Consider the following 16,728-nt stretch of genomic DNA (forward strand, 5'->3'; position numbering starts at 1 on the left):
CATTTCGTCTTTATCTTGAGGTCCACAAGAAGCACTTATCACCTACTCAGAGGACTTCAGGGTGTGGGAGAATTCACCCCAGCAAGTGTTTTCCTTCCCTCCACCGTGGTGAGCGTGGTCCTGCCGCCCCTGCAGATTCTTAGGGAACTGTGGGTTCATGCACACATCTGCATCATATGGACCTTTTTGTTTTATCTTTCCATAATTTTATTGAGAAACAAATAGCAATGAGACAGTTTCAAATCAAATTGGTAGGACAGTTCCAATAATTAACACATTGCATACTCTCTTCCTAGTGGTTATTTGCTGTACAAGATGCAGACATGATATCCTATGTACAAACACTATTAGAATGAATCCCTCTATTCATTAAGAGAATATAACTATATATCGAGTGGACCTTTTCTAGTAGCTCCTTCAATTAAAATCCCATAAAGATGTCAAGATGGTCTCAAAAACAAGCCTAATTGGTTTGCCAAGAGAAGGAGTACATTATGCTGCATGTCAAACTACTTATTGCCCATTTGGGGGAGTTTCACAGGGTGTTGTTTTGCTTCTCAGGCACATAGCCAGGCTCTAACCATCACACTCCAAAACTAACTTTTGTGTCAAAAAACCTGTTGTTATTGAAGCATTTCTAAGTTGAGCAAAGGGACAGGCAGGCCTTCTACATGACATGGCCAAGGGCAGGTGGCTCAAGGAAGTTCCCCCAGGATTAGGGTGAACCTATCATCTGCTTAGTCTTATATATTGAATTCAGGGTTGGTTTTAGAGCCCTGAAACTGGGTCCTTCTACATCCTGAGAGGTATTTTTTTTTGTGTATGCAGGGTCTCACTACACAGTTCAGACTCATAGTGATCCTCCTGTTTTCAAGCCTCCCAGGGCTGGGATTACAGGCATGCACTACCATGCCCAGACTTGGTCGCCAGCTCAGTGTGCCCGGGGGCGTGGGGGGCTGGTGCGGCATGTGGTGCCAGGGATGGAACCCTGTCCCTGTGTTTGCCTGAGAGATATTTTAAATTTTTTCTAAGTATGGTAATAAATTCAGAAACAGAGCTGGGTTCAAGTTGGAAGGAATGGGAACTAGGTGGCCTCTACTCGACCTCACACTAAGAATCTCCTCCTGGTTCTGTCATTTACCACATAGGGATCCCAAGAAGTCTCCATGACCAGTAGGCCTCACATATCTGGTTGTAGGAGCAGTAGAAACTAACAAGTATATAAAACACCTGACAGAAGTTCTGACAAATAGGGAAAAAATGGTGATAAGCAGCTGGCACTATTGCTTTGACCTCAGACTCTACCACTCTTTTACTGAAAAATTTGTGTGTATTTCCCAGGGAAGTTTCAGTACATTAAGAAATTAAACAGAAGACCATAAAAAATTCTACTTAGTAAAAACTCCCCCAAAATGTTGTCTCCAATAGGATGTGTTCCTTGGTTAGATATTGAAGGGTCTGTGCTTAGACCAACTAATTCATAGCTTCTGAAAGTGGGTGAAGAACCATATTTCTCTCCCTGCCAACTTCTGTTCCGCTGGAACAACTATTTTCAAACATATTGGCATCACCAAAAATCTAGCCTTGGGGCCTATAAGGCCTTTATGGCAATGAGGCCTAAAAACCTGGCCATTCTAGTGACAAGGTCAGCTCAGCACACGCAGACGCAGGTCCAAGAAACTTTATGCAAAATTATATACCCTAACATCCCAACATCAATGTTCTTCAGAAAGGAAATAATTGAAAGCTGGCCCAGATTTCATCCTGCTATTATGCAGGAGAAGATGCTTGTGAACACTGGCAAGGGGCTCTGGAGGGAACAGCACTGGGTGAGGCTGTCATCTGACGTTCTGTGTAACTAAGTGGTCAGTGGGACTGGCCACATTCTCCTGTTTATCTCATAAGAGTGTATGAGCCACAATGGGCTCAGGCAGAGAAGTTGTGTCAGAAAAGCAGTCACCTTGGCACTGCAAGACCCTGTGAATATTCCCAGCAGACAGGCAAGCACCTGGTCAGAGACATAGGGCCTTACTACACCTGCGAGACACCTTTATTTCTCAAGAAATCTTTGAAGTTGTTGGGCATAAATCCCTTGCTTTCTTCCCTGTGTAGGACCACTCTTCTCATCAAGAGATTGCTCACAGTTTCCTGCATCATCTCCAAGCACTGCTCAGAGCAGTCTTTTGTGCTATCTGGTTGTCACCTCAGGCCCAAGACACCTCATCTGGGGGTCCAGCCCTGGCTACTTTGCAGCTGCACGAAAGCCAACTTCTGTAGATGGAACTGCACTGACCCCAAGCCCCAAACTTCTGTGGCTCAGCACACACCTGTGGCTGTGCTCTGCTAGATGCCACCCTGCAGGGCCCTTTCACATGTCCCTTAGTTCTCTGAGGACATCTCTGTATTTTTCTGATATCAGTGATACTCTTGGTATCCACCATCTTACACTGCAGATTGGATTCCGTTCTGTGTGGTGTGCTCACGTCTCCAGCACAGACACAAGGCCTTCCGAAGGGCATGTGCGCAACAAAGTTCAGAGGTGAATGTGCCTGTGAGCAGGTGGGGCTCTTTATTGACAACAAACTTCAATTACATGACAGAAAAAAGCAAGCATATTCAGGTGTACATATATCTTAATAGTATAGAACAATGGGGGAAAGGAATAAGGAGCTAAGGGATGATTTTCAGTCTTCTCCTTTTTTCATAGTCCATCTTACTTGATTTAACCATTCTACACATTACAAGGTTATTTCTTATTCCAAACCTTTCTTATCACAAAGAAGATGAAGTTTCTCAGTTTTCTGCACAAAAAGGAAGACTCTTACACTGGAATGGAAAAGCAAAATCTATTTGTGATCAACATCACATAAAATCATATTTGCATTAGAAATCATAATCAGCTATACTTATCACAAAACTAGAATTACATGTAACATCAACACTGTTCTGCAAATAAAATGTGCAAGCTACTTTGACCTTATAAAGCAGGAAAAAGTTTTCAAAAATCATAAGCAAAGCAAGTGTTAAGTTTCCAAGGAATCCCAATAAAACAGGCATCAAGGTGGTATACGCTGCATTTCTGAAATCTTCCTCTAGCCCATCATGCTTAGGAAAGTGCCAGGTCTCCTTAAGCAGAGACTGAGGAACCGTCCTCACTTCACAATAGCTAAACTACTCTTGCGCCTTGGGAAAGCGCCACGCCCCTCGCATCCACTTTGCGCATTCAGGGCCACTGGCCATGTCTTGTTCCTCTCTCAAGGCCTCAGCGTACAGAACTGGGTAAGACCTGGGATCTCGCCTATGAAGCCTGGCCAAATGCTCGAGGAGTTTCATCTTGCTGGTTTCAGCATAGGCCCTTGGACCCCACAGGAACTCAAAGCGAGGAGGGTAACTATTAGGAATCTGCTGATATTCCAGGTAACGTTCCCTTATCAAATCCACAGTGATGAATTTCCAGGGCTCCCCAAGTTCAATATTATCTTTCTGGGCTAACATCTTCCTCATTCTTAGTACCTGTGCTATGTCCTCCTCACTGGCACGGTTGCCTTTTATGAAGATGATGGTTAAGATGACTATCAGGATACTGATTTGAGGAAAGCTCTGATAATCATCATCCAGTAATCCATTGTAAGTGAGGCCCAATAAGGGGACAAGGACATACTTGTGCTCAGGGGAATACACTTCCCTCATATCGATGCCAAAGCCCAGACGCATGCACTCACAGAAATCCCTGAAAATCAGGGGGAACTGCTCACGGTAATCATGGTGTATAGCATGTAGCATTTCTTCCATGGTGACCTGCTCACTCTTTTGATACTTGCCGAGCAAGAATGGCACCAATTTATCTAACTTGTCATTTAGAAACACATGGCGCAGCATCTGAGGCAAGGTCATGTCCTGTGAGGGCCTTTGGTCCTTCACTTCTTGTCTGCTAGAGCTCATAATACATTGGTTCATTTCACTAGATTCCCTGGCAGCTGGGGGAGACAAAGTGCCCCGAGAATTCTGAGGACAGCTTGGTGTTCCAAGCCCCAGCCTTTGTTTTGGTCTGGCCCCCATTTCCTCATAGGACAAAAAAGGTGCAGAGGAAGTGGTGGCTACTGCTTCCTCCACCCTATCCATGGGGGCCTGTGCACCCATGGGAACCTGTGTATTTCTCTGGGTTGGATGGCTTCCCCCTAGCTTGTTGGGTTTCCCTTTTTGACCATAGGGCATCATGATGTTCCGTGGAGACAGCAACCTTGTTGTTGAGGACTCAAATCCCTGGAGGAGAAAGGGAAACTATTAATATTCTCAGCTCAGAATCACATACTTGTCTCCCACAAGGGCCCATTTCAGGTCTTTTGCCTGTGGGATGCTCTTGGCACCACAAGACCCAGTCCCCATGATCCTGGGATATGAAATGAGACTTCATTTCTGGTTGTAGTTGAATTCAGAGAACAAGGCTCGAGGGAAGACAGTATGGCATAGGAAGCCTGGGGACTAGGGTAGGGAAAACCTTAGGGTCACAACAGGGCATGCACCTCACCTTGACTCCTGACACTACCTGGCCCTCTTCTGCTGAGTGGGCCGAGGACACTGCTTCACAGCACCTTCACCCCTGGTTCCTGGAGCTCCTGTAAGAGGCATGGAGGCTCCTCAGGCTACAGATTTCAAGGACAATCCAGCTGCCCCAGCCCTCACAGGATGGGTGGACTGGATTTGTGAGCTCCACTCTTTTCTAGGTGAATGGTCACCTCTATGCTTGCTGAAGACCATTGCAAACTCAGAATAGTGCCTCATTCTTGATAGGTGGCAAAAGACACCAAGTGACACATCTGGCCACAGCTGCCTGGGGGCAACAGATGGCATGGGCAAGTTCAATGGAGTCCATGTGTCCTGGGAAAGGGAGCCTGTTCCATCTTTATCTAAACAAATCTCAAAAGGATAGGTGTATGACTCTCTCTGCAATGACTTGGGACTTCCCTCTTTAAAAACATACACTGAAACAGGAAGTGATGGACTGGGAGTATACCTATGATTCCTGCATCTGACTACTGGTAATCAAAGGGACGCGCTGAGGCTAAGATAATCTGTGTTCAGGTGAGTGGATTCCCTGTACCTCATCTACACCATTTATAGACCCTGGATCCGACTTGTGCTGTCCCAGTTCAAGTCCACTTATACCAGGGCCTTCACCTCACTAATAGCAGTCATACAGACCTAAGAGAGCAGACTCAGCTTGACAACCCTGCACAGGCTGCCTGGGATGACAACGAACATAGGTCTGATGTCAGAAGAGCACACAATTGTTTGTGTTCAGGTCAGGAGTGCACTAAGCCCTTATGGTCCTCATCTTGACTGTTTGCAGATATGGGAACTGTGTGGCTCCTGACCTGGTGGGGGGCCTCCCTGTGCTAAACTGAAGACAGCATCTCAGGTGGAATCCATTACTTCCTTGAAATCCTCAGGATTCTCAGAAGAAGTGAGCAGACACCCAGCATGCACCCCTACAAGGAACTTCAGCGCTGACAGCAAGATCTCTGCTCATTTCTCTTGTGATGCCAACCTGTTACGCTGTAGGCCTAAATTTCTCCTAGTCCCATGGGATCATAGGGAAGCTGTCTAGGACATAATTGGATTATGGAGCGAGGCTTACAGCTGACCTGTTGTTAGGTGGTGGGGCCTGGTGGAAAGAGGCTAACTGTGGGTGTGACAAGGAGGTTATGTCTTCCTTCCTGGCTGTCCCCTTTATCCTTTGCTTCCTGAAGGACTTCTAGTGAGCACCTCTCTTCCTACCAATATCTTCTACTCTGCTGTTCTGCCTTTGGTCTGGATAACTATGAACTGTAACCTCTGGAAACTGTGGGCCCAAATCTTCCACTAAACTGCTGGTGTCAGGTACTGTGTCTTAGTAATGAAAATATACAAAGGTATCCCCTAGGTGCTTCTACAGGTTCTCAATTTTCCTTCTTTCAGTGCTGCCCTTGAGATGAGTTGATCTCCCATAGTCCTCATCTCCAGGGAGCCTCCCTTCTGCCCCATGGCAGAAGTGAGCCTGCCAATTATAGCCTCCCAGGACTGATACGGAGAAGAGGAAGACGCTGTGGGATCTGTTGTTTCTGGGCTGCAGATAGCATCAGTCTGCAGAATGGGCCCATACCTTGGGTCTGTACACTCCTGGGGTCCTCCACTCACTAACCATGTATAGCTCCCTTTACTGGACCACAACTCCATGAGTTTTCCCAAGTGTAACCACTAGCAGAACTTTCAGCAATTTATATGCAGCCACTGTCACCAGGAACTCCACCCCAATGACAGGAGGAGCCAGGCTCTGTGGGGTCCATTTGTTTATGGTAGTAAGTTACCGTCAAAGCTTCAGGGCTGGAAAGCAGCACAGTGATGATCAGCAGCAATTGAGAGGCTCCAAGATTTGGAATTGACAGCCTGGAAAATCACAACTGGGGGAAAGGAAAAAAAAAATAAACGAGAAGTAGATCACCCAGAATGTGGAAGGAACTGATACAAATCTTGCGAACTACAGAGATTTCTTTCAAGAAATGAAGGAAACGTGTGAAAGGAATAATTGAATCGTCCCTATTTGCAGATGACATGATCCTCTACCTAAAAGACTCCCAAAACTTTCATCATAAATAATCAAATTTAGCAGTGTAGAAAGTTACAAAGACAACATAAAAAACAACTGAGTTCCTTTATATTAGTAATGAACTCAGAGAAAGAACAGAGGCAAATGATACATCTCACAATAGCACTGAGAAAAATAAAGTACTGATTAACCTAACCAAGGAAGTGAAGGGTCTCAACTATGAAAATTCCAGTAGGTTGAGGAAGATAGTAGGAATGGGGAGCTTTCCTCTGCTGGCAGAACCGACAGAGTCAAAATGGCCATACTTCCAACACTGTTATACAGATTTAACATGCCTCAGTCAAATGGCTACCTAGAAGGAATCAATTAATAGTAAATACAAACTGAGCTGTGGGGGGAAGATGAACACTTCTTTATTGTTGGCAGGAATGTCAAGTGGATCTACCAGTGGAAATCAGTATGGGGATGATTTAGGCAACTAATGCTAAACGTTACATTCAACTTAGATATTCGTCTTCTAGGTGTCTTCCCCTGAGAATTAAGGACATCATGTCACAGCATTATATGCAAACCCATGTTGAGAGCAGCACAATTCACAGTGGCCAAATCTTGGAAGCAGTCTATATCTCCATTAAGACATGGATGGATAAAGACAACGTGGTATATACTCAGAATGGAGTACTACTCTGACAAGAAGGATAAACGTCAGTCATTTAAAGGAAAACAGATGCAGCTAGATGCCACACTGTTAAATGAATTAATCAGACACTCAAGCTTAAATGTCACATGGGATATCTTATACTAGAAACTCAAAATATAAATAAGCAGCAAAATGGAAGTTGAATAATATGAAGTAGTGAGATCTTCAGCATATCAAGAGGAAACCAAGAGATGGAAAGAGAGAGGAAAAGGAGCAGGAGAAAAAACATCAGATAAAAGAGGGGGAGAGCTGGGGAGATAGTTCAGTAGAATACGCGCTTGCCTGGAAAGTGCAAGGGCCTGAAGTTCAATCCCCTGTTCCACCAAAAAAAAAAAAAAAAAACATAAATAAAGGGAACTGGAAACCTGTACACACACCAAGTCCTTGTGAGGAATGTGATCACTGTGTAGTATTGTATCGTCCAACAGAGGCAAGGATGGGGAGGAAAGAGAAGGAAGGGAGATTACAAGAAGAATGAAGGCTGGGGAGTTAGCTCAGCAGTATAAGCGCCTGCCTGGCAAGTGCAAGGCCATGAGTTCAATCTTCAGTGTCAAAATAAAGAAAAAAAAGTGAACATATGCCATCTGCTTGTATCAAGTCCCACGAGGCCTGTAATTATTATGTATTGCAAACATGTAGCAAAAGAAGAGGCTTCAGTGCTCACCCAGATTCCTCTCCTTGATTTTCAGAAGATCCTGGCCTGCTCCCTTTGTAGAGCGGGTGTGGCTTCTCTGACAGCTGGTGAAGATCCTCGCAGCAAGGCCCACTTCCCTGAGACCAAGGAGACAAAAGCACAACACATCTGCACACCTCTGTAAGGGTTTCCCCAGTCTGACAGAGGAGCAGAATCCAGAGGCCCTCCCTTTGCCTGATGCAGACCCAGATGTTCACATTACCCTGCTGCTGACCTGAGGCTGCAATTTAAGGCCACCATCTCCCTAGGACAGTAGAGGTGGAAATACTGGGTAGGTGACTCTTCTCTAAGGTCCTGCCTGAGGCCAGGGGCCTGCCAGTAGGGGCAGGCTTCTCATGTCTTGAATCTGCTGACCTGAGGCCATACCACTCAGACCAAGACCCTGTCCTTTCTGCCACCAAGAGCCAGGGGCAAAGGTGCACTGCAACCCCCAGGGGCTCACAAATAAGTGGAGGCCCCCCTCTGGTCTACAGTATAATTTCTCCTCAGCAATCCTCCCTGTAGTCCTCCCCTAGAGTCTGGAAATAACCCCATCCCTCCTGACCTGCATCCTCTTCCCACAGATTTTAGGTAGGCATGCAGGACAGCACTCAGCCTGAAAGAATGCACAGGCTGAGTCCCATCTGTCATGTGTCCTGGTCCCTGCAGTCTTGCCTCATCTTTCATTTGACTGAGTCAGGGCCTGTGTCTCTCCATTTCCCCTGAGGCATTACTTCTTCAAAGACCGTAGGGTTCCTTAGGCATTGTTGAAGAAGTCAGAAATCCCCTGCCTTATGACACTGCACTGGGCTTCCCTGGAATCTGAACAGGGACAGGTATCTATGAGCACCTCCCTTCTGGAGTGTAAAGCACCCCTTCTGTGCCAAAGCCTGTTACCATTCTCAGGACCTCACACATGGAAATGAGGAAACACGCATCCCAGCACCATGCCACGGGGTTGCCAGGCCTGATAATGGTCAGAGAGGTCACCTGTAGGGCTCCTCTAGTGGCATGTGGAGGGGCCATCCTTCTTTCCTATGGGTTTGGAACTTGGTGGCCGGCAGAGCCTGAATGCCCATCTCTGTCTACATGAGTGTACCCACACCCACCAGAGCTCTGAATTCCAGGTCCTTGAGGCCAAAGTGAGGAGATGCTCGTCCTGACAAGCTTGCAGCCCTGTGGTCCAGGTCTGACAGGAGAGATGACTCTGGGTTGTTCAGAGACCCTCTCTCTGGGATGGGGCTTCCTCCGGTCCCTCAGGACCTCACCTGGACATCAAACAGGCTCTCCCTGCTCCCCTCAGCTAATCAGTAGAACTCAGAATAAGGCTGTCATCTCTCTCTGACCCCACAGACTGAAGTCACTGGATGCCATACACAGTATCTTGCAGGGGCCATAACGGGGCTGAGAGGAGGTGCTAACAGAGATTGTTTCACAGCCCTTCTCTACTCTCTTACCTTAGTAACTTCTAAAGGCAGGACTCTCTTTCTAGACCTACCACAGTATGTCCCCCCTTCGATAAAGAGTCTGACACAGAGATGTCTAAGGCACAGAGGCCACCATGAGCTTGGGAGTGGAAGTGGAGTGTCCTGGCAGGAGTGTCCTGGGTACAGGGCTGATAGCACAGGCAAAGATGTATGAAGTGGGGACCCCAACCTGGCTCAGGGCTTCCACACTAACCCCCAGCTCCTCAACCTGACCTTGCCTAGCCCAAGGACACTCTACTTTTTTTACCTTAAGCAAGGGCCTCAGAGCTAGGCTCTTAATTCCACAGGTTCCCTGACAACAGGGGTGCTCACCTGAGAATATCCACTGCACAGTGCAGTGATGCCAACAGCAACAGCAGATATGAGACAGTTCCACACTGTCAGCCTTGGCTGGGTCTTCCTCTCTTCCTCTCGGCCCCTGAACTTATCCTAAGCAATCTTGAGGCCTGTCTTCTCAGCCCACCTGAAGGGCAGACCTCAGAGCAAGGCTCTGATGCCCAGGTCACCTGTGGCAGATGTGACTGAGGGGCCCATCCTATCACATCTGCTTCAGTGTGGTGCTGGTCATATCTACTCTTGTGTGTGTATGGCGTAGGTAGACCTGGATTTTAGGGGAAAGTCTAGTGAGTTGAGGCTTCAACAGTGGCCCCCAGCCTCCACTGTGACCTACGTGAGCCCAGTCCTCTCTGTTGCCTAGACCTGAAACAGGTTTCAAAGCAAGGCTGTGTCTCTCTTCTGGTTCCCTGAGGCAAAAGCAGAGGGTGTCCTGAAAATTCTCCCCTCTCCCTTGGGTGCTGGGCTGTAACCAAGGCAGATCTGGGTTGTTTGGGGACCCAAAGCCTTCCTTGGGGCTTCTTCACTGTGCCTCAGGGTCCCCCCATGACCTAATTGAGCCTTGGACCTCTCTGTTCCTCCCACCCAGGCAAGTCCTAGAGAAGTAGGCTCTGAATCTCCTCCACTAGTGCCCTGAAGTGAAAGGAGTGCTCCTCTGAGACATTTTCCGCTGGTGCTAGGCCAACAACAGAGGCAAATCTGGATTACTTTGGGGACCATCTCTCTAACTTGGGGTTTCCTCATTCTGCTGTCTGATCCTGCCTTGACCAAACTGACCTGAGTCCCCTTTTTTGCTATCACACACACGAAACAAAGTGCTTAGAAAAATGATCCCTTAGGTCACAGGGAGGACACAGGGGACACTATCCTGAGAATTATGTACAAAGCAACATAGACTGCTAACAGGTTTTCCTAGAAGGTTCCAGGACCCTCTGTCTGGAAAGGGATTCCCTCAGTCTTCCCACACCTGGAGTTAACTGAGCCCAGGTCTTTTCCACTTCTCTTATCTAAACCCTGAACCTCAGAACAAGGCTCTAACTCTGCAATCTATGTCCACTAAGCCAAAATCAAACCCCTATCTGAGAATTCTTCCCTGAAGTTCAGGGCTGACAACACAAGTATATCTGGATTGTTCCAGGTCCCCTTCTCTGGGATGAGGCTTCCTCACTCCCCACACAACCCCTCAGTGTGACCCCATAATCAAGTCTAGCCCTCTTTTCTTTCTCACCTGAAGCACGTAGCTCAGGACAGGACCTCACGTCTCACTGAGCGAAGAGGTAGCAGTGAGTAGACATCCCGTCTGAGAATATTCACTGGTCTCTCAGGGCTCACAGCAAGAGCAGACAGGAATTCTCCAGGCCCCTCCCATCTCCCTAGGGATCAGCACATTGGCTGTTGGTTGAACCAGTATCCTCGTCCTCTGTAGACCTGATTCTCTTCCTGACTGGCCAAGGCGCTCCCTTACAAAGTTCCCTGAGGCTGAAGCTCATTACAACAAACTGGCCCCTGTGTGGCTCAGGATCAACAAGAGGGGAAGATTTGGATAGTCCAGGGATCCTCTCTCTCTGGGTTGAGACATCATCCCTCTCCCCACAGCCCATCCAACTGATCCTAGGCCACTGTGCTCCTCTCACCTGAAGCCTGAAACTCACAGTAGGTCCTCCTGTCACTCTCACCGAATGGGTCAAAGTGAGTGGGCCTCACATCCAGTGATGTGCCTGAGGTCTCACATCCGCGGTTGAAGGGGGCTCCCCATCCCCAAACTTCCCTAGGGATCATTACCTTGAGTCCTGGCAAAGCCTGGATCCCCATATTATATGTACCTTAAACTATCCTCCTTAGACCAAGAGCCTGACTCTCAAGCTCCCCTGAGTGGCAATGTGGTCTCACTTGAAAACCCTTCTTTGAAGCGCAGGAATGACAAAATAGAATATCTGGATTATTTGCTGACACTTTCTCTGCCATGAGGTTTCCACCCTACTCCTTCTGCTCTAGCCTGCATCCTAGCCTAAATAAGCTGGGGTCCTCTCGAATTCCCTCATCTGAAATAGCACCACAGAACAAGGCCATTTCCCTGATTCCAAGGGCTGGCAGTTAATTGACATCACATCCATAATTGTGCCTGAGGCGCAACAAGAGGGGAATGACCAGATTCTGTAGGCCATGTGCAGCCTTTCTAGAGGTTTGCACTTTGGTTCTTGGCACAGCCTAGGCCTACATCTTCCATGGACCTGAGAATGTTCACCTCACGGGAAGACTCTGACTCCCAGAGTTCCCTGGGGTAGAAGGGAGGAGATCTTTATTTGATCATAGAGTAACTACTATTACCATACATGCTTTATTCCTGCATTTTCTTTTCTATTTCTACTGCTTTCTTTATGCTGTATTAAATAGTACTTAGTTTGAAAGCCAGTCTTCACCCCCTATGGTGGGTTTAGACTGTCTCTATAGTTATTAGCACTATCTTCATTTTCCTGCTGTCTTCACATTACCCTGGGGTCACTGGCATCTCTGGTATGAGGTGCTGCTGCAGGCTGAACTGTGTTGCAGAGATGTTTACAAACTCCTCTACGGAGGCGCTTAAAACTTTTTTTAAACTCACGCTGTCATGGGCCACTTATGCAGGCCTCATTGTAGACCCCAACTTCCCTACCCCATCCAAACACAAGTCCCACATCACCAGTCCTCAATCTCCCCCAGGGATTTTACAGGTTTTGATGTTTTCTTTTATCTGCTTTTGTGTTTGCTAGGTTTCATTCCTTCACTTTTCCATAGTTTTCTAAGGTGAATTCAGGAAGCAAAAGGCATTAGCTAAACTTGTTTGTTATTTTGTGCTCTTCTGGTAGGGCCCTGTGTTATAAGGAATTTAAAGAAAATTGAAACTTTTACTTTACTCTTTTTCCTTTCAATAAGTATGACACAATTATCTATTTATATTAGGACCTTTTTACCTGGATCTGTTTGTAGAGTTTCATAGTTGTGTCTATAAAAGTTAATAAATTTGTAAGATTTTTGATATTTCTAGGTTTTACCTCTTGTTAAATAAGTTTTAAACATTTAATCTTGCATTAAAATTTAGTTATTGAGACTAGTGTTTACTATGTTGAATGAAATAAGCCAACCAGAAAAGACCAAGTACAGCAAGTTCTTTCTCATATGAGGAAGCATCAAAACAGTCCATCTAAATGTACCTCAGTGTTTACTAGAGGCTGAAGGGTGTGGGGACAGTGGATACTGCGAGGCTGGCATTGGTTAGTGTGCACTGTATGCATGTGATAAAATATCACACTGAACTCCCCCATTGACAAGTATAATTTACATACAATCAAAAGTATAGTAACATAATTTAAGAAAAATAAAAAAGTACTGAGTTTCTACCTGCTAACTTGCTCATAGAGTTCAAATGTGAGAGCTGACAAAATCACAACATTTAAATCTTTAAAATGTTCTGGTTCCTGTTTGGGGTCTTTCTGCAAAGATAAATTATTATGATCTACAACTAAAATGTCCCGCATTTTGAGGAGGGACCTGTTGGAAAGGCGCGGGTCACTTGAGGGAGCACTGCAAGGTATTCTCTGTCTTTCTCTCTTCTTCTTGGATGAAAACTATGAACCAGAATAAACCCCTCTTCCCTTCACTTGTGCTTGTCAGATATTTTGTCCCACTGATGAGAAATCTAAGAGAGAAATACCTACATATGTATTAATAGATGCAGACGGAACATAGGCTGACACTTACTCTTGCATAAACATTCAATTATTTCAGAACTTACTTGGTTTTTTTTTTTCTGGAACTGGGGATTGAACTCAGGCCCTTGCGCTTGCTAGGCAAGCACTTATTCTACTGAGTCAAGAACTTACTTATTTTAAAGCTTCTCTTTTTTCTCCTTTGATCTCCACTTACATCCTTACCAAAATCAGTTGTTGTATATGGAGATATATTTGGATCTTTTCCTGCACTTCATTCCTGTATTTCTACAGTTATTCCACTGTTTTATTGTTTGTTACTTTAGACTTCTTCAAGTAGGTAACGCTTCCAACTTTGTTCTATGTTTAAATGTTGTCTTTGGATCCTTTGCTTTTTATGTGAGTGTTAGACTGGAAATTTTTTATTTGGATCCCACTGAATACATTAAAGTATTTGAGAAGAGTTTAATTTCTTAAAATAATTAATACTTTGATGAATGAACAAGGCTTATGTCTCTATTTTATGTCTGTCTTTCTGTCTTCTTTTGTGGTACCAGGGATTGAACTCAGGACCCTGCACTTGCCAGGCAAGTGCTTATTCTACTGAGCTATCTCCCTGGCCCAAAATTTGAGAAGGAGTTTTTTATTTTGGCTACATCAGGCTGTCTTAAGGGCAGGTCTAGTACAGCTTCTGGAGCTGGGAATGGAACTGTGGTCCTATGTGCCTGATTGCGTTTACCCAAGTGGCACATTAAACAACTGAGCTATCTGGCAAAGTTCCCTCTATTTTTATTTTCGTTATTTCATCTTTTCAGTATATTTTTAAATGCATGATATTTTGCAACTTTGGTTAAGTTTATCTCTCTCAACTTGTACTTTCTAGTCTTACTTTAAATCATACAGTTGAATTTCAATTTGCAGAGGCTCATTAATAGTACAAAATGCAATACACTGATCATATATCCAATAACATATCTAAACACAATTATTAGTTCTATAAACATTTTGATAGAGTATTATGCAGATACTTTCTTATTTTCTGTAGTTATACTTCTCCCTTTCTAATGTATAGGCCTTTATAAATATTTTTTGCCATTAAGCAGATATTGAACAACCACACTCAATCTTATCCTATCTGTGAATTTATCATTTTTAATTTCTTATTGCTGTAGCCACTGTGTAAAATGGTGTGGAGATTTATCAAAATATTTCCTATGTGCAAACATCTTACATACGTTGGGCACATGACTACCTGCCTCATGTCCCCCATACTGTTGAAACCCAAGCCTTGGTATTACACCTGCTGAGACACGTAGGTCTCTTAGATTGTAAACAAGATGAGGATACATATTGGAATCCGGTATTTTTTTCAGTGGAATCTTAAGACAGAAAAGCCAGTGATTTCAAAATTAAAGGATTCTAAGTGAACACTGAGAAGATGAAGTGGGACTGAATGTTGTTCCCTAGTAGTAGCCGCTAAGAGAATTTACTTTGAGGTGCATAGAAGAGTTTATAGGAGAGGGCTCATCTACAATTCTCCATACACTTAGCTGAGTCCAGCTTAATGTTGAGGGATATTAGATACCAAAACAAAAACTAGGTAATGCAGTGAGGGAAAATAGAATGCACTGGTGAATCTGGTGGTTGTCTGAAATGTGTGGGGGGAATATCCTCTCCCTGGAACCAGGCATGCCTGTAATCCCAGCACTCAGGAACTGAGACAAGAAGATCTCTATGAGTTTGAGACCAGCCTGGGATTTACAAAAATGAGCACAAGGCCAGCCCAAACTGCATTGAGAGACCCTGTGTCTTAAAAAAAAATATCCTCTGCCTTTCGTGTTATTCACTGTACTTGAGCTTGGGCAATGTGAAGGGTGGCAGGTCAGTGTGCAAGGTTCTTTTGCAGTCCTTAGAAAATTCCTCCTTTCCCCACGCAGACCATCTGGGCCACTTCCTTAGACTTCTGTCCCTGTGCACCTGTCCAGGTGATGCCCAGGGATAGATGGGCTGGAGTGGAGCTTCTGACCTAACAAGGTGCAAGCTGTGTCCCCTTGGGGAAGGGAGATCAGGATCCCTAGTGTAGTGTAGACCACTGCGAGGCACTGCCATTGCAAAGACGGACAGAAAACCAGCCCTGAGGAGGTTTATGGGAAAATAGAGGGCCCCTCCTTAACCTACGTCCAAATCAAGTGAACAGACTCCCCCACAAGCTCTTTCCTGCCAAGACTTTTGCGCTGTCATCAGAAAATTTTCACGCTTTCTGTATGATGAGACTTCGTATTTTGCTTCTTTGTTCATAGGAGCCTACTAGAAATCCACCAAGTATTAGTAACAGTGTTCTTCCAACAGCTACTGTATCGTTGCAGTATCTTCTTACTTAACTAAACCAAGAGAAGAGTGTTATACATTGTCTATTTTTCATGACTGTTCTTGACAAATAAACATGAGTAAAAAGTGAGGAAAAGTAAGAGTAGAACCTGTCTCCTTCAACTTAAAGGAGAAAGGCTGGGAAAGCAGTGAGGCCCGCAACTTAATTTCCTCTTTCACACTGTCTCCTCAGTCATCAGTGAAAAGGCCTTGTGTTTTTGCATGAGTTCGTAGGTCTGAGTAGCAGAGAGCAACATAAGGGCACAGACTGCCAGAACTTACATGCGCTGAGGTGTGTAGGTGGCTTGTATCACACCCCAAGTGAACGCAGAGAAATTAGTCACTTGGAGGCCGAGTTCCCCATAGTGATGATTCCTGCGTCCTGTCGTGCTTTCATCAACTCAAGGCCCTAAAAAGGACTAAAAAAGGTTATCCTATGAAAAAGTGACAATGCCATAAAGGACTCAGTGATGTATGGAGGTCGCCTACTCAATATTTATTAGGTTTGCTCTTCAACAGGTGGCAACCAAGGGCAAGAATTGGGAATACTTTCCCCTATTTTTTGCAGGGACATTTTCTTTGTTTTTTTATGTATTGTCAACTTTTATTTTATTTTTTCCCATCATTTTGTTGAGAAACAAGTAACAATGAGACAGTTTCAAACCAAATTAGTAGGACATGTTCAATAATTAACACATTGCATGCATTCTTCCTAGTGGTTATTTGCTGTACAAGATGCGGACATGATATCCTATTTACAAACACTATTAGAACAAATCCCTCTATTCATTAAGAGAATGCAACTATATATCTATCCTAACCACTTTGAATACACAGATATAAATGGACATTCATCTGTATCTCTTTTTTGTTTAGTTCCATCATTTAAATATTAT

The 16,728-nt window shown here is 44.9% G+C and overlaps 1 protein-coding gene across 4 annotated transcripts; it reads right to left on the reverse strand.

The window, feature by feature from the left end:
* Window positions 1–2,562: 2,562 nt before the first annotated feature.
* Window positions 2,563–11,113, reverse strand: LOC101574461 (melanoma-associated antigen 10-like). 4 transcript variants are annotated; one of them, XM_023703819.1, is made up of 5 exons: window positions 11,008–11,113; window positions 7,951–8,052; window positions 6,348–6,440; window positions 4,529–4,616; window positions 2,563–4,263 (listed from the first exon to the last, which is right to left on the reverse strand). In XM_023703819.1, exon 5 carries the CDS (start codon window positions 4,216–4,218, stop codon window positions 3,172–3,174), a length of 1,047 nt encoding a protein of 348 aa, XP_023559587.1. In that variant the 5' UTR covers window positions 4,219–4,263; window positions 4,529–4,616; window positions 6,348–6,440; window positions 7,951–8,052; window positions 11,008–11,113; the 3' UTR covers window positions 2,563–3,171. The 4 variants fall into 4 exon arrangements, with proteins under 4 accessions (XP_023559587.1, XP_023559589.1, XP_023559588.1 ...); XM_023703821.1 differs by having other exon boundaries at window positions 4,524–4,616; XM_023703820.1 differs by lacking the exon at window positions 6,348–6,440.
* Between the last annotated feature and the right edge of the window lie 5,615 nt (window positions 11,114–16,728).

The sequence above is a fragment of the Octodon degus genome, unplaced genomic scaffold (assembly GCF_000260255.1).
Source record: "Octodon degus isolate 3935 unplaced genomic scaffold, OctDeg1.0 scaffold00181, whole genome shotgun sequence".
Taxonomy (NCBI): domain Eukaryota; kingdom Metazoa; phylum Chordata; class Mammalia; order Rodentia; family Octodontidae; genus Octodon; species Octodon degus.